Consider the following 25,093-nt stretch of genomic DNA (forward strand, 5'->3'; position numbering starts at 1 on the left):
GCGACTCCACTTTCAAGGAACTATGAACCTACATTCCAATGTCAAGAATGTGGTGTTGGAAAAGCACAGCAGGTCAGGCAGTATCTGAGGAGCAGGGGAATCGACTTTTCAGGCATAAGCCCTTCATCAGGCATGCCTGATGAAGGGCTTATGTCCGAAACATCAATTCTCCTGTTCCTCGGATATTGCCTGACCTGCTGTGCTTTTCTAGCACCACACTGTCGACTCTGATCTTCAGCATCTGCAGTCCTCACTTTCACCTACACTCCAATGTCTCTGTTCAGCAACACTCCCCAGGACCTCACCATTAACTATATACTTCCTACCCTGATTTGCCTTTCCAAAATATAGCAGCTCACATTTATCTAAATTAAACTTCATCTGCCACTCCTCAGCCCATCAAGATCCTGTGGAACTCCTCGCTCTCCAATACACCTCCAATTTTGGTGTCATCTGTAAAGTTACCAACCATACCACCTATGCTCCCATCCAAATCATTTATATAAATGACGAAAAGCAGTGGGCCTAGCACGATCCTTGTGCACTGGTCACAGGCCTTCAGTCTGAAAAGCAAACTCAATACACGTTTCTTCTACCTTTTAGCCAGTTCTGTATCCAAATGGCTAGTTCTCCCTGTATTCCATGAGATCCAACCTTGCTAACCAGACTCTCATGAGGAACCTTGTTGAAAGTCTTACTGAAATCCATATAGATCACGTCCACCAGTCTACCCTCATCAATCCTCTTTGTTATTTCTTCAAAAAACTAAATCAAGTTAGTGAGACACAGTTTCCAATGAACAAAGCCATGCTGACTATCCCGAATAAGCCTTTGTTTATCCTAATACATGTAAATCCTGTCCTTCAAGATTCCCTCCAATATCTATAGTTCCCTGGCTTTTCCTTACCAACTATCCTAAATAGTGAAACCATGTTAGCCAAATTCCAGGTTTCAAGATCTCACCTATGGCTATCGATGATACAAATATCTCAGCAAGGAGCTCAGATATAACCATCAGATGGAGATGAGAAGACACAGCACCTGAATCAACCTGTACAAATGTAACTGATCATACATTTTAATGCCATACATTTTAATATATTCCCATTTTATGTTGTTCTGCCCATATTTTAATTTAAAAATCTGTGACCATATAATTACATCCTCCTCTGGTGCTGCCTCTGTTGGTGGGAGAGTATAATTACTCCATCACCAATTGATATTGGCAATTCCCATGGTAAATAGCAATAATATTGACAAGTCCCTAACACAACTTCAATCCTTGACAGTTAACTCTATCCTTCTCCCATCTGCCTAAAGCTTAACCATTTCCAACTTGGTTTCTATATCACCATCAGCTGTGTTTGCAATTCCAAATCCTGTCCTTCCCCAGTGCCACATACCTTGACCTCTTCTACTACCTCCATTGATCCATTATTGAAATTCTCATTAATATCTTTCTTCCTCTGAGATTCAACTATTCTCATGTATTCTAGGTTGGCCTCCCACTTAGTATCTCTTTAGTCAACAATTCATTCAAAACTCTACTGCCAATATCCTCACTTGCAGGAAGTCCTTTTTGTCTTTGACCTCCTCACTGTTCTTACTGACCTACACTGGTCCAGAAATGCATATCATCCTTGCTTCCAGAGTTCTTAAAGGCACTTCCATATTGCTAAACTCCTCCAGGCCTTACAATCCTTTGTGATTAGCTAGGCACTGAAAAGGAGAGGGGAGTGGGCATGAGAGATGAAGAGGCTGAGGGTAGGAGATGTAGAGAAAGAGGGAGAGGACAAGAGAAACATAAATAGAAACAGAGAAGGGAAAAGGGTCAAAAGAGATAGACGAAATAGAGAGAGGTGCAGAGATTGAGAAACAGTAGGAGATAGAGATCGGGAAATTATGGTAAAGATCACGTTCCAATTCATCACATTCTACAAATTATCTGTCCCAAGCATGTACAATCATTGGTTGTATATTTCGATTATTTTTAATTTATTGCCCATCCCTTTTTGCCCTTGACAAGATGTAGTGAGCTTCCTCTTGAATCATTATAGTCTATGTGCTACAGGTAGACCCACAATGTCATTAGGAAGTGTGTTCCAGGAATTTGTTCCAGCAATACTGAAGGATTGGCGATGCAATTTCAAGTCTAGATGCTGAGTGATTTGGAGGGAAACAGCAGATGGTGGTATTGTTTTGTATCTGCTGCCTGTCCTCGTCCTTCCAAGTGATAGTGATTTTGGGTTTGCAAGGTTCTGCCTAAGGAGCCTTGGTGAATGTCTACTGTGCATTTTGTAGGCAGTACACACTGCTATTGTACGTCGATGCTGGAGGGATTAAATGTCTGTGGATGTGGTGCCAATCAAGTGGACTGCTTTGTCCTAAATGGTATCAAGTTTCTTGAGTGTTGTTGGAGCTGCACACATCCAGAGAAGTGGATGTGCACTTGAAATGTGCCTTGTAGATGGTGGATAGGCTTTGGTGAGTCAGGAGGAGAGTTATTCACAATTAAATTATGTGCATACTGGCATAATCTTAAAGATCCTATTTTGTGCCCAAAGCAAGGCCTTACATTAAAGGACTGAAGATAGGGAAAGAAAGGACCTTCTCTTTTTGCAACATAGTAGAGGCTAATTAAAAAATAAATAAAACCTAAAATAATTTGATATAAATAATTTAGTAGATGCAGGCATGGAAATTGTTATCCACACCACTGATAAATATTTAAGATGTCACTGTGAGTTCTCTGTCCTGGCAGCTGTTCCTGGAACTAGCAGCAGCCAGATCCCCACCCATGCATTGCAGAGCTGTCCCCATCCCACAGGAATTTCACAGAATCCAGGACAAGTGTTACTTAAGGAAACCCAGAGTCAAATGAAGTCCATTAGTGTTACCCCATCATGTTAATTATGCAATGATATGAAGACAATGGTGTAATGTTCATGACACAGGACCAGTAATCCAGAGGCCCAGATTGCTAGTTTGCGGATTGATGCAAAAAATCATCAGAGAAGGGAATTTACCATCCTTATCCAGTCTAGCCTACACATGGCTCCAGACTCACAGTCATGTGGTTGACTTTTAATTGACTTCACTCAGTTAAAGGCAATTGGGAATGGGAACAAACATTGACCTTGTCAGCAATGTCACATTTCATGAAAGAAAAAAGAACTACTAAAGGAAGGGTCAATGGGGGAGCAAAATACTTAAGCAAGTATTATGCAAGACCACTTAAGAGTCAAGTTTTAACCAACTGTTCAGACAATGAAAGTGGCAATGACTGATTACTTACAGTGTGGAAACAGGCCCTTCGGCCCAAAAAAATCCACACTGACCCTCTGAAGAGCAACCCACCCAGACCCATTCTCCTAAATTTACCCCTTCACCTAACACTACAGGCAATTTAGCATGGCCAATTCACCTAATCTGCACATCTTTCGACTGTGGGAGAAAACCAGAGCACCTGGAAGAAACCCACACAGACACAGGGAGAATGTGAAAACTCCATACAGACTGTTGCCCGAGGCAGGAATTGAACCCAAGTCTCTGGCGCTGTAAGGCAGTAGTACTAACCGCTGTGCCACCGTGCTATACCCTGTGCTGAGGGAGTTCCTGAACAGAGGAACTATCAATTAATTTATATCAATAATGATGCATCCACAGGAATCTCTGTTAACATTTTTCATCAGAAACTTCTATTTATAATAAGCTTTCCATGTAAACTTGTCACACTGAAATGACATGTTAGGAAAATATGGGAAATTAGTACATTCCAGTAGACCTCCTGAGAGAATATAAGTGGTAATAGGCATGGCGCAAGTTGATAAACCTGCACAATGCCCAGAGAAAATGCAAGTAAGTGCAAATAGTGTTTGTGGTCTCCAATACTGTACTAACATCATTTTTTTAGATGAGTATTATGGAAGTGACTATAATCCCATCTTCAAATCTCTCAATAATTACTGTAAGACGTTTTTCAATCTTTCTTGGAACATAGTGTCGCTGGCAAGGCTAGCATTTGTAGCCCATCCCTAATTGTCCTTAAACCGAGTGACTTGCTCAGCCATTTCAGAGGCAGCTAAGAATAATCCACGTTGTTGTGGATGTGGATCTGTAGTATGACTTTTTAAAATTCAGATGAGAAAGCAGACAGAATCTCAGTTTAACATCTCATCTGGAAGGTAGCACCTCTAACAGTACACTTTCTCAGTACACTGAAACTATCAGTCTAGATTATATGTTGAAGTCTCTGAAGCTGGAGTTAAGTCTGGAGCTTTACAATTGAGGTAAGAATGTGATCAACTGTGCTACAGTAAACTTCATTTTCATGGGGAAATCCATCTTTTGAGAGTAAGCTTTCAGCCATCCCATCTACCTGTTTCTATGGGTGGAATCTGACATTTTATTTAAGTGTGGTGGTGACTGTAAAGATAAATGACATACCACCCTCCTCAGCAGCACAAAAAGAAAGATCACCATACCTTCTGTCTATCAAGTACTTAAGTAGTTGCCTAGTGGGCTTTCAGCTGTGTATCAATACACAGGACATGAAAATTGAGTCCCACCTAAATATCCTGGGAGTCAACAGGCAGTCGCCACTGGGTCAGGAGACATGGCTGTTGTCAGAACAGCAACCAAGATGCAAAAGAACAGAACCATGTACCTTTTTGAGGTAGGGCTCAAAGAAGGAGTGCTGTCAGGGAAGAGGTAAGAAGAAGAAAGGCAGTCAGATGGTCAACAAAGGCCAAAGTGCTGCCCATATCTGTGCCTCTGATTATATCCAAATTAGGGAAGATCAAGGCCAAACCACACATAACCAGCCAGGCAGTTTGCTCCATTTTAACAGCTGGGAAGGCTCTTTTCTTGCCTGCCAGGAACAGATACAATCATGACTTTGGTGTGAGGAGGTCAATTGACTCCCACTTTAGGCTTTCAATTGGTGACAGGAGAAATTAATTCCTGCATTGATGGGTATCTCCTCAGATGGGTCTCTGGACTCCAAGGTATTGTCTTCCTGCCTCTAATTATTCTGATTCTTCCACCTGGGTGAAATCAAGCACCTGGATTCAATGTTCAATTCTGGAGCTGAAGCTGGAGCAAGATGAACTTCAGATCATTCAGGAGGCTGAAGGGGTGATAGAGAGGAGTTATAGGGGTAGTAGTACATAAGTTACAGGATAAAGCTAGCTGGGTGACCACCAGGAGAAAGAAAGAGAATAGGCAGACAGTACAGGGACCCCCTGTGACTGTTCCCCTCAATACTGTTTCGGATACTGTTGTGGGGAACGGATCTACCAGGAGAAAGTGGCTAGGTTTCTGGCACTGAGCCTAGCTCTGTGGCTCAGAAGGGAAGGGGGCAAGAATAGGAGAGTGATTGTGATAGGAGATTCAATTATGACAGGGTCAGACAGGAGATCCTGTGGTTGTGTGTGGGACTCCTGGATGGTATGTTGCCTCCCAGGTGCCTGGGTCAAGGATGTCTTGGATTGAGTCTACAGGATTCTTAAGGGGGAGGAAGAGCATCCAGAGGTTGTAGCACACATCGGTACCAATGACATAGCTAGGGAAAGGGAGAAGGACCTGAAAAGAAAATACATGGAATTAGGTTGGAAGCTAGAAGGCAGGATGAGCATAGTAATGTCAGGATTTCTACCGGTGCCACGGGCTAGTGAGGCTAGGAATAGACAGCGAGTGGCTGCAGGGCTAGTGTAGGAGGGAGGGCTTCAGATGTATGGATCATTGGGATACCTTCTGGGGAAAATGGGATCTGTACAAGAAGGTCAGTTGGTACCTGAACTGGAGGTTGTACCTAAACTGAACTGACCTGAAATGACATCCATGGCGGGAGGTTTGCTAGAGAACTTCAGGAGGGTTTAAACTAGATTGGCACAGGGGTAGGAACCTGAGCTACAGATCAGATGATAGAGTAGGTAGTGAACAGCCAGGTACAGCATGCAGACAGTCTGTGAGGAGGGATAGACACTTGGTAGGGCAAAGATGCAGTCTGTGTGATGGGTTGAAGTGTGGCTATGCAAGACGTATCGGGAATAAGGGTGACGAACTTAGAGCATGGATCAGTACTTGGAGCTACGATGTTGTGGCCATTACGGAAACTTGGATATCACAGGGGCAGGAATGGTTATTGGATGTTCCAGAGTTTAGATGTTTCATAAAGAATGGGGGTAGGAGGCAAAAGAGGTGGAATGGTGGCATTACTAATCAGGGGTAGTGTGAAGGAGCCTTGGATGACAAAGGATATGGAATATCTGGTCAAGGGGAAGAAGGAACCTTACTTAAGGTTGAGGAGGCAAGGATCAGATAGGGCTTTAGAGAGTTACAAGGTAGCCAGGAAGGAACTGAAGAATGGACTAAGGAGAGCTAGAAGGGAGCATTAAAAAGCCTTGGCAGTTAGGATTAAGGAAAATCCTAAGGTATTCCACACTTATGATAGAGACCTTTATGTTTCTGAGGACCCAAGTTGATAGGGTTGTAAGAAGGTGTATGGTATGTTGGCTTTCGTTAGCAGGGGGACTGAGTTTAAGAGACGCAAGGTTATGCTGCAGCTCTATAAAATCCTGGTTAGACCACACTTGGAATATTGTGTTCAGTTCTGGTCACCTCATTATAGGAAAGATGTGGAAGCTTTAGAGAAGTTGCAGAGGAGGTTTATCAGGATGCTGCCAGGACTGGAGGGCATGTCTTATGAAGAAAAGTTGAGGGAGCTAGGGTTTTGTTCATTGGAGCAAAGAAGGGTGAGAGGTGACTTGATAGAGGTGTACAAGATGATGAGAGGCATAGATAGAGTGAATGGTCAGAGACTTTTTCCCAGGGTAGAAATGGCTATCACAAGGGGACATAATTTTAAAGATGATTGGAGGAAGGATTAGGGGAGATGTCAGAGGTAGGTTCTTTATACAGAGAGTGGTGGGTGCGTGGAATGCACTGCCAGCGGTGGCAGTAGAGTCAGATATATTAGAGACATTTTAAGCAATCTTGGTTAGGCACTTGGAAGATTAGTACAATGTAATTAGTCTGATCGTAGAGTAAGATAAATAGTTGGCACAACATTGAGGGCCGAAGAGTCTGTACTGTGCTGTACTGTTCTAAGTTCTAATTCAAAAGGATGAAGTTAGAAAAACCTGCAGGAAACAATTCCATACGTGGACATTTCTGTGAGTGCATGAGCACAGCAAACCACATCTATAAGATGGAGGAGCAGAAATAGGTCATTTGGCCCTGTCATTCAATCAGACACCAGCTGATCTAATCATTCTCAATCCATTGTCCTGCCTTTTACCCATACTTGATTCCCTACTGATTAAAGATCTGACTATCTCAGCTTTGAATATACCGAATGAGTCAGTCTCATCAATGTTCCGCGATAGAATTCCACAGATTGACTACCCTCTGAGAGAAAAAGATCCTCTCATCTGTCTTAAATAGGCAACTCCTTACTCGGATGTTATGCTCTTTGGTTCTAGAACTTCCCACCAGGGGGAACAATCTCTCCAAGTCTATCCTGTTAATCCCTCTTAGATTGTGTTTCAATAAATTCTCTGCTTGTTCTTCTAAACTCCAATGAGTACAAGCTAATCAACTCGACTTCTTCTCATAACAAAATCCATCCATTCTCAGAAGAACAAACCTGGTGAATCTTCTCTGGACTGCCTCCTGTGCCAGTATAACTTTCCTTAGATAAAGGACCAAAATGGTTGACAGTATTCCAGGTGTAGCCTAATTAATGTCATGTGTAGTTCTAACAAGACCTATATTTTTTCAACTATTCCCTTTGAAATAAATGTCAAGATTCAACTTGCTTTCCCTATTACCTGCTGAACTTAAGATATGAAGTTTGCATGATTCATGCACATGAACTCCAAAATCCTTCCTGCTATAGTTTCTACACGCTCTCCCCATATAAATAACATTAATCTTCTATTCTTCCTGCCAAGTGCAGAGCCTCATATTTTCTCACATTATGTTCTATCTACCATGTTCTTGCCTACTCACTGGACCTGTCTATATCATTCGATGGACTCATTCCTAGCTTTTCCATCTATTTCTGTGTCATCTACAAAACTAGCAATAGTACATTCAATTCCTTTATCCAAGTCATTAATATTTATTGTAAATAATTGTGGCCCAGTACTGATCCCCTATGACACTGTTCTAGTTACAGGTTGCCATTTTGTAAAATGCCCTTTTAACCCAATTCTCTATCTCCTATTAGTTAGCCAATCTTTTATCCATGCTAATACACTGCTTTCAACACCATGGGCTCTTAATTTATTAAGTTACTTTATATGCAGGATTTCTCAAATACCTTTGGGTAATCCAAGTATAATACATCTACTATCTCCATCTATCTATTGAACATAATAATCACCCTTTATGTATCTTGCTTGTAACCTCCTCAAACAATTCTAATAAATTTGACAAGCTTTACTTGCTCTTCATTAAGCCATGTTGATTATGCTATGTATCTCTAAATTCTCTATCATATTCTTTATAATAGGCTCTAATATTTTCCCAATGACAGATGTTAAGGTAACTGGCCTACAGTTCCCTGTTTTTATTTCTGTCCCATTTTGAATAAAAGTATCATACTGACGGTTTCCCCAATCATGGGACTTTGTCCTTCACCAAAAGAAACCAAATTACTACACAAGGTTGAATATACTTGATAATGGAAAACAGATAGGAATATGTTGGACTTTAGTTGGGCATCACGATCAATGTTCCAATAAATCTAACCTTAATCCATCTATTTTCATAATTGAAGCTCCTCGTCTATGAAATTATTTTCAAGAATTTCTTCTGCAGTTTCTCTAATGCCTTCACATCTTTCCTGAAGTGGGGTGGCAATAGACACAATGCTCCAGTCTATTAGACAAGAGGTTTACCGTAATACCTTGCTTTTGAATGATTTTCTGTTATGGGACAGACAGGGAATGTGAGTGAGTAATGGAGATGGGACTGCCAGGAAGAAGGAAAGAAAGGCCTAAGACCAGAGGGAAAGGTGAGATAGTGCAGAAGTTAGATTCAGTGGGATTGGAAGAGAAATAGGTGACTAATAGTAGGTGGTAAAAGGCAAACGCAATGCTGCTTCTGTTAGACTTACCGCTACAATTCTCTTCATTGCTTCCAGCTTCAGGGAATCCTTATTACTGTCCAACATCTCCTTCAGGTCGTCATGCCTGGGAATAATAAAAACTGTATTTGTTTCTGCTGACCAGTCAGGATTTTAAATGAGCAGTTCTTCCTTGCACATGCCTTATTAACCATTTCTTAAAATCTTGATCAGCCTTTTCCAAGGAAGTACTCTGCCAAAACTAACAACAATTGTCATTATTTATTGTTAGTTACCTCTTTGTCTCATCCCTCTTCTTTATTTGAAAGAATGGCATCCTATTTGAGAGAAAAGCATAGAAAAGCTGTTCGCATAGCTGATTGTCCAAGAACTAGAGGGATACAAATTTATGCTTTAGGCAAAGGATTAGGGTTTAGGCAAAGGATTAGGGTTTAGGCTTGTGTAAGGAAGAAGTTTCTTACTTTGATTTATTTATTGTCACATGTATTTTGGAACAAAATACAGTGGAAAGTGTTGTATAGTGTCATCACTCTCTGGTGCCATCTTAAAACAGAAAAATAATCCAAAATATAGAATATAAAGGCAGAAAAATACAGAAGTAAGGAAAAGTGTTCGATTTTACAGTCCTTCTTGTTAAGTTCTCTGCCATGAGACGTGAGCCTTGTGGCCGAATACAAGTGCCCTTCACAGTGTTGCTGCTGCTGGAATGAAAGTCACCACTCTACTGCATCATCTCACCTCCACCAACACCCTCGCTATTATGAGTACTCAAATATGAACAGGTAGATGCTAAGAAAGTTAAGGTTTCTTGCCACTCACAATCTTCTCCATCAAGGATATAGAACATAACAGCGCAGTACAAGCCCTTTGGCCCTCGATATTGCACTGACCTGTGAAACCAATCTGAAACCCATCTAACCTACACTATTCCATTATCATCCATATGTTTATCATTTAGATGCCCTTAAGGTTAGAGAGTCTACTGCTGTTCCAGGCAGGGCATTCCATGCTCTTGCTACTCTCTGAGTAAAGAACCTACCTCTGACATCTATCCGATATCTCCCACCCCTCAATGATCTTGTGGCATTCGCTCCTCATCATCCTCTGTCCTCAGGATAAACTGGACACATTGAGATGGGTTATCATGTGAGGAAGACTCTCTTCCATCATCCCTGATGTCTTTATATCTTGAAATCCATCAAACTCTGCCTTGAATATATTGGATGACTGAGTCTCCAGAGGTCTCTGAGATAGACATTACCAAAGATTCACTGTCCTCTGAGTGAAGAAGTTCTTCCTCTCAGTCTTATAAAACAAAATGGTATAAACTTCAAACAGTAAGAAGAAGCCCTCATTTAGTGTTTATACAGAACTGGTCACCGAAATATAACTAGAAAATGGACCAAATTTTTATATCTGCCAGTTCACAATCTCCTGGGATTTGCTGAAGCATCAACCTTCCCCAGAAGTATCCTCAGAGAAATTATAAGTATTAAGTATTGTGTGTATTTTATTTGAATATTAACTCAAAATTGTAAGAACTGGATATATTTTATTTGAATGTTAACTGGAAAATGTAAGAAATGCGTATATTTTATTGGAATATTCACTGGAAAATGTAAGTTTGGATTATTAGGTTGTTTTTAACAACTCAAAGGAAAACACTGTGGTCACTGAGTTTTTTTTGTCATACGTTACCAAACCTAGCCTGTTGACTACTTTCCCACCCCATGGTGTGCCTCACTATCTTAACACAGGCTATTCCCATCAAGCCCTCATGCTCCACCACTCTCACAAATGCCTGCAACATCTTTCCTCACTCTCTGTTACACACCTGAAACCAATAACCCTGCATGCCATCTATGTTGTCTGATTATTGACTCTGGACACCTCTGCACCTGCACCAAATGTAATAGTTGTGCCACCCACTTTCATCTCCTTTATTATTGCCTCTCTCTCATTCCAGTAGAGAAACAGTACCCAATACAGCCAAAAGACTCAAGACAGGTGGTTGGCAGCTCGACAATCAGATCCACACCCCTTATGTGGACAGCATTCTGACTCTGACCACCCTGAATACCAACTGACCATTTCAAAGCCTCTGGACAGTATCATAGGCTGCCCTTGAACCCTTGACTTAGTGTGTTAGGAGCCATGAGCAAAGGTTATTCCCTTGACTTAGGATCATAGAGATGGACAGCATGGAAACAGACTCTTTGATCCAACTCGTCCATACCAACCAGATCTCCTAAATTAATCTAATTCCATTTGTCAGAATTTGGCCCATACCCCTCTAAACCCTTCCTATTTGTATGCCTTTTAAATGTTGTAATTATACCAGTCTCCATCACTTCCTCTGGCAGCTCATTCCATACACACATCACCCTTGCATGAAAAAGTTGTTTTTAAAATCTTTCTCCTCTTACCTTAAACCTATACCGTCTCATTTGGACTCCCACACTCCAAGGAAAAGACCTTGGTTATTCACCCTCCATGCCCATCATGATTTTATAAACCTCTATAAGGTCACCCCTCAGCCTCCCACGCTCCAGGGAAAATAGTCCCATCCTATTCAGCCTCTCCATATATTTCTAACCCTCCAACCCTGGCAATATCCTTGTAAATCTTTTCTGAACCTTTTCAAGTTTCACAACATCCTTCCTACAGCAGGGAGACCAGAATTGAACGTAGTATTCTAAAAGTGGCTTAACCAAAATCCTGTATAGCCAACAAATGACCTCCCAACTCCTATACTCAATGTACTGACCAATAAAGGTATGCATACCAAACATCATCTTCACTATCCTGTCAGTCTGGGACACCACTTTCAAGGAACTATCAACATGCAGTCCAAGGTCTCTTTGTTCAGCAACACTCCCCAGGACCTTACCATTAAGTGTACAATTCCTGCCCTGATTTGCCATTCCAAAATGCAGCATCTCACATTTATGTAAATTAAATTCCATGTGGCACTCCTCAGCCCATTAGCCCATTTGATCAAGGTCTTGACTGACATTCATAACAAACCTCCTGGTTTTGTGTCAGTGCTAAATGGCAAGGCAAACAGAAGTAATATGAGCATAGTATCTCTTGCTGAGTGAGAAAAGTGCATAAAGACATGGTGAGGCAATGCAAGAAAGGGATGCTGTAGCATCTTGGTAGGCTCAGAGTGAGTAAGTGCTATGACACTATGCAGCCTGGTCCAGTCAGTGAGCTGATGCATGTCCCTGAATGCAGGGTCCTTGTCCCAGCTTACAATGATAGTTTCAGAGATGTGCCATGAGGGTTCTTAGAGATTGGACATATTGGATGCTAATGTCAGTGGGATGTGTGTAGCAAGTGTCCATGGACCATGCTCTGAAATGTCTGGAATCCTTTGGGGCAGGCAACATGCTGAATTCACTAGGTATCCCTTCTGATTACTGTGTTAAGTTTTCTTGACATCTCGCTTGTTTGGAACATTTGGTTTGGCAGAAAGATGAACATTAATGAGGTGAGTTGGGCATCAACAAGGCATTTAACAAGCTACAATCTCCTTTAATTGGCAACTTGCCACTGCCTAACAAGAAACTTGTCACAGGCTTGGCAAACACATTAAAAGATGCTCCCTATTTAGAGATGGACCTTGTCAGACTTCTTGTCTGATTCTGCCACAAATATCGTCATAGCCCACGTAATTTAGAACCCAGCAGGATTCTGCTTGTAATTATTTTTAAAAGGTGCATTTGATACTTTTATGAGATACACTAATACCAAGTATCTTTAGGGGAATAAAAGCAATTTTCCAGCATAGCCTGTGAAATTGATTTAAGTACAGTTTGTCACAGAACTGAGAGGAGAGACAGGACAAAGTTAGGACTTAGACTTCCAAAAAGCCTGCCAGCAAGTAAGATCACTTTTTCTACCTCTCTGAGTGGAAAATAAATATCATTCAAGACAGATGTTTGAGGCATGATCACTGCTGCAAAAAAAAACCTGTAAACTCTGTAGTTTAAATAATTCCCACTATGCTTAATTTCATTCAACCCTCAATCAGCAGCTAAAGTCTAGCCCTGCCTTTCCCCATACAGCATTTGAGGTTCACCCCCAATAATTTTCACTTTGGTTTGGAAATTCCTACTGGATGATATTAAATCTGAATGGTTACTTCAGTCCCCACTCTCAGATCATGTGTTAACTAAGGTTAATGTGGTGACACAGAATGGGAAAGGTGAGGGTGGGAACTGTTCACATTCCAGTGCAACATCTGGATTTCCCAGTGCCCCAGTATCGTAGAACACCGGAAACATGACTCCAGACTGGAAACCTATCATGCGTCAACAGCCCATTCCGGGTGCTGAGCATCTCTGTAACTGGTCTCCAACTCCCACTCTCCATTCTATGTGTGAGAGTGAGAGAGGTTGGATGGGTCACAATGCATGCAGGAAGGTGGGGGGTTGGATAGGGCAAAGTGTGTGATTGATTAGTGAGCTAATAGAATATCTGTAAATCTATGGGTGAACAGTACAATATTAATGACAAATGGGCTTTAGTTGATTAACTGAGGAATGGAAAGTAGCCAATACAGGAAAATTGCTTTTATTCCCCTAAAGATACTTGGTATTAGTGTATCTCATAAAAGTATCAAATGCACCTTTTAAAAATAATTACAAGCAGAATGTAGCAATACAGCCAATAATTGACTGAAAAATAAAATAAAAATAGCATTCAATGACATTACTGTGGTATCTCTGGTACTAATGGCCCTCATTTGCTGTTTAGTAGACTCCCAGAACAATCCCTTACAACTTACCACAGTGATTCATGACATTCACATACTAAGTGTCAAACATATCATGACTGTGAGAAAGATAGAAAGAGCAACTGCAATTTGTGCAATGTGCACAATGGATAAACTTTCTGCTAAAGGAGTCATTGAAATAAAGAAAGTCTTAGCTTTTGCAATTGGGCCTCTGGTGGGATGATATGTTATGACCCAACTGTCTATGTGTTGTTCTGATTTTGGAGGCTGAGCTTCAGGTACTTAGTGTAGGTGATATCTGGGTCCATAATCAGACCAAGTTTAAGGAGCTCCACAGAGAAAATAAAGCAAGGAAGAAAATCTTGGGAAAGCAGGCCAAAGCAAATTTAAAGGGCTGTAGACACGTAAACGTAAGAGACAGCAAATGGGAAAAAGGTACAGGCTGGTCTTAAGGATGGTCATTATCCATTCTTAATTACACACTGTTTGTGATTGGATACCCACTGAAATGTTTGCAAGGGAAACATATGCAGGGTCATGGGAAAGAGAAGGAAGATAGCAGTTAAGGTGAGGATTAATTCAAAGAGCAGGTGCAATGGCTTAATGGCCTCCCTTTCACCATGTCAGACTCGTCCAACAGGTAGCCCAAAGCCTCTGAGGAATTATGTGAAACCATTGTTCAGAATACATGTAAGTGTAACTGGAAGAATTTGCAAGGAGCTACTACTCCATTCAGAGTCTATCTCTCCCATGATTACTGAAAATAGTATGTTTGAAAGAGCAATGAATAGCACAATGTGAGTAATTTAATTCATCCTGAGACCTGAAGCCATGATAGCTAATCTGTGAAACAGGAATTGGAAGCTGTCAGGGAGACCCTGACTTGGGTAAGAGGTATACACAACAGTTAGACTCCAGATGGCAGGATAGGGATTGAAAGAAAGGCTGGTTGGGAGTCAGGTGGGCTTTTTTATTTGGTAGAGGTTGAGTGAGTGATGGGGATTGGTGGGTAGATGAGTGAGTAACTGATAAGGCAGGGCGGGAGGAGGCTGCATGGCAGAGTGAGTGGGACCGAGCCAGATACAGATCCACTCCTTTACCTCTCGCCTAGCCTCAGCAGGCTGAGTGGGGTGGAAAATCTGGATTGGTGAGAAACCTGCTTCCAACTGCTACCTTGTGAATTCTTCTGAGGCCAGCTCAGAGTATGCCATACCAGTTTTTGAAAAAAAACATCAATGTTAGTCAAACCTAACTCCTTCACTTGGTCTTGGTCCCCACCCACTTGCTAGTCATCAGGACTTGGAGCCTTGTCTTTTTCTCTCTGTACCCCAGCCACGTAAACAAATAGACAAAAATAAGATTTCTCAGTTAACTCTGCTAGTTGATTTTATTACTTGATAAATTGCTTTGGATTTTTTTTTGTTTATCTGAAATTCACGTTTACTGTTGTGGCAAAGCTTATCTTACTGAAATTTACCTATTGGCTACAAAAGTGACAAAAAGTTGAAATGTGTTTCCCTCCAACTGAAAAGATTGGACAACCCTAAACTATATCAGTCTACAGTTAGGTCAGAGCTTTAAACATCTGCTGCACATTTCTCTTCCTAAACTGTGTCCCTTGGAAAGCTTTCCAAATGGATCAATAACTGAGCACTGGACTGCTCCTGATACCAGGAATCTGTGTAAAACGCCACATAATGTCAACTGCGTCTAATATTTTGAACATATTGCTGATGCTTTTGGTCTGACTTCATCAGGACACATGCAAGAATACCAAATTTTGGAAAATCACAACAATTTAAACTGAAGGAGAAATTATTTCAATCAGACGCTTTGCACGTGGATCTGCCCCAACTCCTTTCTGTACCTGTTTCCTGAAATTCAACAAACCACTTTACCCAAATCTACAATGTCTGGGACAGGATTTTTGCCAGGGAGTGGAAAGGGAATTGAGTCAAGTATAATTACCACCTTGCCCCATATTATCAGTGCACGGTGTTATATTGTGTGTGTTCCAGAGACAAGATCCTCCCTTAAAAGGCAGCTGTACCATGATTTTCCTGATTAGATAAATCTAGTCAAGTCACAGACATCAGGTTGGAGTCTAACAGGTTTATTTGAAATCACAAGCTTTTAAAGTACTGCACTTTTGTCAGGTGAAGGCCTGGTCAGCTAGCTTCAATAGCTTATGATTTTAAATAAACCTGTTAGACTATAACCTGGTGTTGTGTAACTTCTGACTTTGTCCACCCCAGTCCAACACCAGCACCTCCACATCATGAATGAATCCAAACAACACGGCCAGAGTTCTCGTAATTGTAAATGATGGACAACCCATCAGTCTGTCTGCTGTGTTGAAGATGTTTTAAAGTGGAGAGCACATTAAAAAATAAATCTGAACCTTCTCCAGTATAAGCAGGCTTAGTGAAAGTGTGTGTGTATCTAATCTCTCAGAACAAGGATGTAATTTACACATGGCGAGAACATGTGCATGGAGTCTTTTAGCATAGGCAAGCTGTTGCACTGCAGATTTGATACAGTTCTGGCTGATCAATAACTCTGTCTTACTGCCTGCTTTTTCAGAAAGATTTAGAGGTTAATGGTCAACCTCGTTGGTTGCATTAAGACAGGACTTCTATGGAATTGGATTTGTACGCAGAGCTTCTGCTCCAACAATGGGAAATGGCCACCTGCTATCCCTTTAGACCTCCCCTAGTTAGGATTAGAACGAGCATCTTAAGAGAGATGTGTGAAGAGTCTGAGGTGTTTAGGGAGGAAATTCCAGATTTGAGATGCTGCCCAATGACACAGCCCATGAAGTTTGGTGATGTGCAAGTGGCTGGCATTTGAACAGCAAGAAGGTCTTGAAACTGGAGTAGGTGATGGATACAATGGAAGAGTGAGGTTATGGAAGGATTCAAAATTAAGGTTGAGAATTTTATAATCCACATCTGTGCCTGATTTGCATTTCTAAAGAGCAGATTACTGTGGGAATTAGGGCCATCACCCTCCTGTCTTTAGAAGAAAGATTTGAAATTTTATACTTTAGGATCTCCCAAAGTACTATACAGTCAATTAAATACACTTGAAACCTAAACAGAACAGCTACTTTTCATATAGTAAGATCCCACAGGCATCAATGTGACAATCTGGGGATTTATTTTTAAGTGACATTGGTCAATGATTGGTTGACGTGGTTGGTGTACAGTTTTCACTGCAGCAGGGACAGCCTCTACCCCACTATACTTCAGGGCCTCACTTTAACATCTCATTTGAATGTTGTACCTCCAACAGTACGGCAAAGGTCAGTCAAACGCAAAAATAAAAATCTAAAAATCAATGAGATGAGGCTGAATGAGCTCCTCCGGTTTCTGAGCTGGATATACTTGACTCAGTGTGTTAGCACACTGCACTTGTCCTGAAATTTACTTCACAATGGGCCACTTCAAAGGAGGTAAAAACAATGACTGCAGATGCTGGAAACCAGATTCTGGATCAGTGGTGCTGGAAGAGCACAGCAGTTCAGGCAGCATCCGAGGACAGGCAAAATCGACGTTTCGGGCAAAAGCCTTTCATCAGGAATAAAGGCAGAGAGCCTGAAGCGTGGAGAGATAAGCTAGAGGAGGGTGGGGGTGGGGATAGAGTAGCATAGAGTACAATAGGTCAGTGAGGGAGGAGATGAAGGTGATAGGTCAGGGAGGAGAGGGTGGAGTGGATAGGTGGAAAAGGAGCTGGGCAGGTCGGACAAGTCCGGACAAGTCAAGGGGACAGTGCTGAGCTGGAGGTTAGAAACTAGGATGAGGTGGGGGAAGGGGAAATGAGGAAGCTGTTGAAGTCCACATTGATGCCCTGGGGTTGAAGTGTTCCGAGGCGGAAGATGAGGCGTTCTTCCTCCAGGCGTCTGGTGGTGAGGGAGCGGCGGTGAAGGAGGCCCAGGACCTCCATATCCTCGGCAGAGTGGGAGGGGTGTTGAAATGTTGGGCCACGGGGCGGTTTGGTTGATTGGTGCGGGTATCTCGGAGATGTTCCCTAAAGCGCTCTGCTAGGAGGCGCCCAGTCTCCCCAATGTAGAGGAGACCACATCGGGAGCAACGGATACAATAAATGATATTAGTGGATTTGCAGGTAAAACTTTGATGGATGTGGAAGGCTCCTTTAGGGCCTTGGATGGAGGTGAGGGAGGAGGTGTGGGCACAGGTTTTACAGTTCCTGCAGTGGCAGGGGAAAGTGCCAGGATGGGAGGGTGGGTCGTAGGGGGGGCGTGGACCTGACCAGGTAGTCACGGAGGGAACGGTCTTTGCGGAAGGCGGAGAGGGGTGGGGAGGGAAATATATCCCTGGTGGTGGGGTCTGTTTGGAGGTGGCGGAAATGTCGGCGGATGATTTGGTTTATGCGAAGGTTGGTAGGGTGGAAGGTGAGCACCAGGGGCGTTCTGTCCTTGTTGCAGTTGGAGGGGTTGGGTCTGAGGGCGGAGGTGCGGGACGTGGACGAGATGCGTTGGAGGGCATCTTTAACCACGTGGGAAGGGAAATTGCGGTCTCTAAAGAAGAAGGCCATCTGGTGTCTTCTATGGTGGAACTGGTCCTCCTGGGAGCAGATACGGCGGAGGCGGAGGAATTGGGAATACGGGATGGCATTTTTGCAAGAGGTAAGGTGGGAAGAGGTGTAATCCAGGTAGCTGTGGGAGTCGGTGGGTTTGTAGAAAATGTCAGTGTCAAGTCGGTCGTCATTGATGGAGATGGAGAGGTCCAGGAAGGGGAGGGTGGTGTCAGAGATGGTCCAGGTAAATTTAAGGTCAGGGTGGAATGTGTTGGTGAAGTTGATGAATTGCTCAACCTCCTCGCGGGAGCACGAGGTGGCGCCAATGCAGTCATCAATGTAGCGGAGGAAGAGGTGGGGAGTGGTGCCAGTGTAATTACAGAAGATCAACTGTTCTATGTAGCCAACAAAGAGACAGGCATAGCTGGGGCCCATACGTGTGCCCATGGCTACCCCTTTGGTCTGGAGGAAGTGGGAGGATTCAAAGGAGAAATTGTTAAGGGTGAGGACCAGTTCGGCCAAACGAATGAGAGTGTCGGTGGAGGGGTACTGTTGGGAACTTCTGGAGAGGAAAAAACGGAGGGCTTGGAGGCCCTGGTCATGGCGGATGGAGGTGTAGAGGGATTGGATATCCATGGTGAAGATGAGGCGTTGGGGGCCGGGGAAACGGAAGTCTTGGAGGAGGTGGAGTGCGTGGGTGGTGTCTCGAACGTATGTGGGGAGTTCCTGGACTAGGGGGGATAGGACAGTGTCAAGGTAGGTAGAGATGAGTTCAGTGGGGCAGGAGCATGCTGAGACAATGGGTCGGCCAGGGTGGTCAGGCTTGTGGATCTTGGGAAGGAGGTAGAACTGGGCAGTGCGGGGTTCCCGGACTATGAGGTTGGAAGCTGTGGGTGGGAGATCTCCTGAGGTGATGAGGTTGTGTATGGTCTGGGAGATGATGGTTTAGTGATGGGGGGTGGGGTCATGGTCAACGGGGCGGTAGGAAGAGGTGTCCTCAAGTTGGCGTTTGGCTTCAGCGATGTAGAGGTCAGTGCGCCAGACTACCACTGCGCCCCCTTTATCCGCTGGCTTGATGGTGAGGTCGGGATTGGAGCAGAGGGATTGGAGGGCTGGGGCAAACTTGTATATCAAGTCAGCAACAACAAAGGCCTAATACTTTTCCCACCACTCATCAAAAAACAAAACACAAACACTTTTTGGGAAATCTCTAATCAATCTCACCTCATGGACACAAGAATTCTGAGGCCTCTGTCAAAGGGAGGATTATACGTAAATTAAAGCAATTGTTTGAAAGCTAAGGTATGTGGCAGTGTCTGTGATACCTAACACTCAACATGAATAATGGATCAGAAACTGATGGAAAAATCTTACTGACCCAGCAACAAGCTCCTGTAAGAGCGACGCATTTTCCCATCAGCAGAAGCTGAGTTGAAGATACCATTCACCTGGGATTTGCTGAAGTAATGGTTATGTCACTAGACTAGCAACCCAGAGCCCAGGCTAACATTCCAGGAACAGGGGTTCAAATACCATTATGGCAATTTAAATTCAATCAATAAATTTGAAACAGTGGCAATGAGACTATCATTGATTGCTGAAAAATAACATCTAGGTTCACTAATGCCCCTTGGGTAATGACATCTGCAGCCCTTACCCAGTCTGGCCAACAAGTCAGTCCAGATCTACAGTAATTTGATTGACTCTTAAATGCCCTCAAGCATGCCACTCAGTTCAAGATGTAATTAGGGATGGGCAACAATACTGGCCTTGCCAGTGACACCCATATATCATGATAGAATAAATAAAATTCCAGGGAGCTGAGCCTAGTTTCACATGCCAGTGCGGTAGTGGTGGAATACTATGCTGTCAACAGTGCCAACTTTCAGACTGGGCATTTAATCAATACCTTCTCCACAGGATGATCCAAGATTCTGTTGTTTTGTTATGTTAGTTGAGGAATAAACTTTGGCCAGGACCCAGGGAAATCTCCCCTGTTCTTCTTTGAAATAGAGCTGTGGGATCTTTCACACTCACCTGATTGGCCCATGGTTTAACATCGCATCTGAAAGACTGCACCTCTGTCAGTACAGCACTTGCTTATCATTCTGCTGGGAGTGTCAACATGAAGGTTTGTATTGAAGCCCCAGAGTGGAAATTGAGCATATAAGCTTGTGAGGCAGAGCAGAGGGGCAGTGGAAATTATGATAGAGTAATTAGGGGCAAGTGTTTTGTAATGAAAGGAGAGGCAATTAGGCAGCTTAGATTTGAGGAGATTAGTAAAACAGCCAACAGGAAGCTTTGGGAAACAGAGTTGTTTGATAATGTTCTATTGAAATGTCACTGGAATTAGATTCAATAATGACTTCAAGAGCCTACTGGATAAATATTTCAAAAGGAACCACAAAGAGAGCTATGATGTAAAAACAGGGGAATGACAGTGGGATAGCTTCTCCAAACAGCAGGCACAACGGACTGACAACAGGCCTCAGTCTGAATCCAAAGAGGTGGCTCAGGAATTGCAACACCATGAAGGAAGGGAAGAATATGCACTTCTGTAGCACCTTTCATTACCTCAGAGCATTGCAAAGTGCCTTGTAAACAATTGAATGCTCCACATGCACAAATATGAGCAGTCAAGATCAGCCTGTTTAGTCACATGATAACGCATAGACACCATCCCCAGATCGAGAGACAGCCAACGACTGACTGAAGTTATCATGTCAAAAACAGAATTTGCACAATTCTGTGAGGTGTGATTGTAAGCCTCTGGAACGGCTTTGAACCTACATTCTGGCACTGATTTATAATACTATTGAGCCTGATTGGGTGCAAATTTGCTAGTTCATACCTGTGCTCTCTTGGATTACAGTTACAGTATAATTGGGGTGAGTGTATTGGATTGCAAATCCTTTTCCACAAATTATTTTTTCTCTCTTTCCCAAGAGAGTTTGTCAGCTGTTTGTAGCCTAAGTTGAAAAACCTAAATTTCCCCAGTCAGTCCTCACCATTCTCTGTCACTAAAGGCTGAATCTTACAGGCTTGTGGCTAAGTGTCAGTTACATTGAACTTTTTCATCGTGAGTCCTAGCAAGATCTCACGCTGTGTATTTTATAAACCTTAATTAATTTAACCAGGAGATAGTGAGGACTGAAGATGCTGGAGAGTCAAAGTCAATAAGATGTGGCGCTGGAAAAAGCACAGCAGGTCAGACAGCATCCGAGGTTGAGAAGAGTCAAAGTTTCAGACAGGACTGATTAAACATTGGTTCTCCTCCTCCTCAGATGCTGCCTGACCTGCTGTGCTTTTTCCAGTGCCACACTTTATCAACTCTTACTTCATTAACTACCAAACCCTCCCCACCAACACTCCTCTTGTCAGATTCTAATATTAGTACCAACCATTCAGAACAACTCGCCACTGCTAGGATATCTTCACATTGACAGCATTTTTGGTGCCAATGTCATATTTAAGTATCTGTTTTACACCCAGACACACACAGTCTGGAGCTTCAGTGCATGTTTCCTAACATTTGTCTTGTGCATAGCAGATGAGAGATTTGGCACCCCATTTTAAAGATGGTGACTTGGAGGCGCTGCTGGATGGGATTGGTGCACAGGCAGAAAGTCCTCTTATTCCAGTGGAAGCCATAATGCTAGACAATGCCAGCTTTGTCTGAGGTTGTCATCTTGGTCAGTCAGTTTCAGCCATCTGGAGGAATGTACAGTAAGAAGGTAAGAGCGCTGCCCACTCATTTACTGGGGGCACCTCCACACCAGCACAAAAAGTAATTCACTGTGCCACCACTTTCATCTCTTTCAACCTTGCATTGCTCTCATTTCAGAAGGAAAACAGCCCACAAGAGATCAGAAAGACTCGAGATAGATGGTGGGCTGCCTGATTCACTTCTCACCCTTTATAGGGAGATGATCCTAACTTAGATTGCCCCAAGCAGATTACTTATCATGCTTGAGCACCTAGGCTGGCATCAGTGCGTGTCCTTGCTTTTATTTTACCTAATAAAATCCTGATAAAAAGGCTATCACCTTTGAATTCACTGAGGACTGCTGACTGTACGTTAAGTGGCAAGACAAATATATATTTATATATATATATATATATATATATATATATATATCACTACTGTGAGTCCAGTATCTCTGGCTGAGGGGCAAAGTGCAAAAAGACAAGACAATTCAAGGCAGGCATGTTTGTATCATCCAGGTAGGTTTAGAGTGATTCAGAGTTATGACAGCAAGCAAACAGGCTGGACATGCAGCCTGTTCAATCCACATGCTTAGTGCTTGTTCCTTAGCACAGCATAACACTAACAGTGTACATCTCGATGAGTCTATAAGTTGCAGCTGTATCCCAAGGTACAGCATTGAAGTGTGCAGAAGGTTGCTCTTTGTGGATAGGAAATATGCCACGAGTGTTTTTTTTAGAATTCAAGCACGATCTAATTCCCTTTCCACAAACCATTGACCACGGATTTCTGAAGGCCTGATATTCATCATTTGAAACCGTTTAATGAGCTGGCAAATTACAATTATTTTCTTTTCTTTTTAACATATCCCTTAACTGTCACTATATATGAGTTGGGGTTGTGATCAAAGAAGGTTAGGCTTAAGGTCATAGGAATTAATAACAGTGCCTTGTTGCTTATCTGTGTTCCATTAAAATTACATGAATGAAAAATTGTTAATTTTTGTTTAAATTATAAACTTGGTGTCCAAGACCTGTTTATATATAAAGTCTAGTTAGGAACAATTTATCAACTCTGAGAGTTATTGTGCTATGACACAAAGATAGGCAGCAGAATCAAATCAGCCTCCCTACCTTTGTATTCACAATATTGTAAAATTAAAAAAGTTAACAACCCTCAAAATTGACCCAATGATTCCTCACCGATTCCAGATGGGTTGTGAATAACTGACACTAGACACCAGGTTTATAGCTTAAACAAAAGGCTTAACAATTTATTCGCAATACAATAACTTTAGCAGAGCAAAGTTAAACAACAAAACAATCTAATTTTATGAATGAAACCTAATAACCTTTGCTTTCCCTCATCCCTGATGAAAGCCTTTTGCTCAATGTCGACTCTCCTATTCCTCGGATGCTGCCTGACCTCCTATTCCTCGGATGCTGTGCTTTTCCAGCACGCACTCTTGCACCTTTGCTTTCTGCCCTATTCACACAAAAGACCGACAGACAAATAGTTAAGGGATAAATTTTAAAGAAAGGAAAAAAACAAAACTGGCCAGATGATTTGAACAGTTTCCATGATGCATTGTTTCACAGGTACATAGGTTTGTCTCTTGACTGACATGTTCAGAAAAATCAATCAATGCAACCTTTTCCAGATCATTGAGGAAGAGCCAGTAATATTTATAATTCAGTGTCTATTCTCTGAACTTCTAATAGCTGATAATGGTAGGTTAGGCAGAGAGCCTTCAAATATACCATACGGCCATAAGAAATAGAAACAGGAGTGTGCTGTTTGGCCCCTGGAGCCTGCTCTACCATTCAACAGAATTATGGCTGATCTGACACTCCTCACATCCACTTTTCCTGTCCTTTCCCCATAACTCTTAATTCCCTTGATCCTACTGATCAAGAATCTGAGTCTTAAATATACATAAGGACTCTGCTCCATAGCTCTCTGTAGCAACAGGTTCTCAACAACCCTCAATGAAGAAATTTCTTTCATCTCAGTCTTAAGTTTGGATCCCTTAATTCTGAGTCTATGCCTCTGGTCCTAAACTCACCTATGAAGGGAAACATCCTCTTGGCATTTGCCCTGTCAAACCCCTTAAGAATCCTAATTGCTTCAATGAGAACATTTCTCACTCTTTTAAATTCCAATCTGTTTAATCTTTGCTCATAAGACAATCCCCGCATACTAGGGAGAATTTTAGTGAACCTTCTCTGAACTGCCTCCAATAAAGTTATGTTTCCTTAAGGGGACCAAAACTGCTCACAGTACTCCAAATATTGTCTCACCAGTACTTTGTAATGTTACAATAAGACGTCCCTACTCTTATAATCCAACCCCCAAGAAATAAGGCCCAAAATTCCATTAGTCTTCCTGATTACCTGCTACCGTGTGTACTTGCTTTCTGTGTTCATGCATTAGTACCTCCAAGTCCCTTTGTGTTGCAGCTTTCTGCAGTTTTTTCTCCATTTAAACAATACTCTGGTTCTTTTGTTTTCCCTTCCAAAATGAACAACTTCACATTTTCCCACATTATATTCCATTTGCCAACGTTTTGCCCACTAACTTAACCTATCAGTATCTCTCTAAATTGTATCCGACTCGAAACCTGCCTTTCCACCTATTTTTGTGTTGCCTACAAATTTGCGTCCTTCATCCAAGTCAGTAATCTATCTTGTAAACAGTTGTGTCCTAGCAATGATCCTTGTGGAATCCCACTGATTACAGGTCACCAAACTGAAAAATAGCCTCATTCCCACTTGTTGTTTCCTGATCATTAGCCAATTTTGTATCCATGCCAATATACTATCTATGACACCATGGGCTCTTATGACTTCTTCGAGGTATCACATTGGCAACTTTCCAATCCTCTGGTATTTCTCCAGAATCCAAGGTTCTTGGAAAATTACAATCAATGCATCCACTATTTTTAACTATGTTTAACTCCTCTGCTATTTCCTTGATCCTCATAACTGTCTCAACAGATTCATTTTCTAAGGAA

The 25,093-nt window shown here is 42.3% G+C and overlaps 1 protein-coding gene across 9 annotated transcripts in view; it reads right to left on the bottom strand.

The window, feature by feature from the left end:
* The window catches only part of ap3b2 (adaptor related protein complex 3 subunit beta 2), a 248,611-nt gene that overhangs the window by 143,016 nt on the left and 80,502 nt on the right, over positions 1–25,093 (bottom strand). For all 9 annotated transcript variants that reach the window (XM_043680547.2, XM_043680543.2, XM_087982119.1 and 6 more), the window contains one exon: positions 9,125–9,200. In XM_043680547.2, coding sequence (XP_043536482.2) covers positions 9,125–9,200 — 76 coding nt within the window. The remainder of the gene's footprint in view (positions 1–9,124; positions 9,201–25,093) is intronic.

Source organism: Chiloscyllium plagiosum, unplaced genomic scaffold, assembly GCF_037043375.1.
Source record: "Chiloscyllium plagiosum isolate Xiang-an unplaced genomic scaffold, Cpla_swu_hap1 HiC_scaffold_42, whole genome shotgun sequence".
Classification (NCBI taxonomy): domain Eukaryota; kingdom Metazoa; phylum Chordata; class Chondrichthyes; order Orectolobiformes; family Hemiscylliidae; genus Chiloscyllium; species Chiloscyllium plagiosum.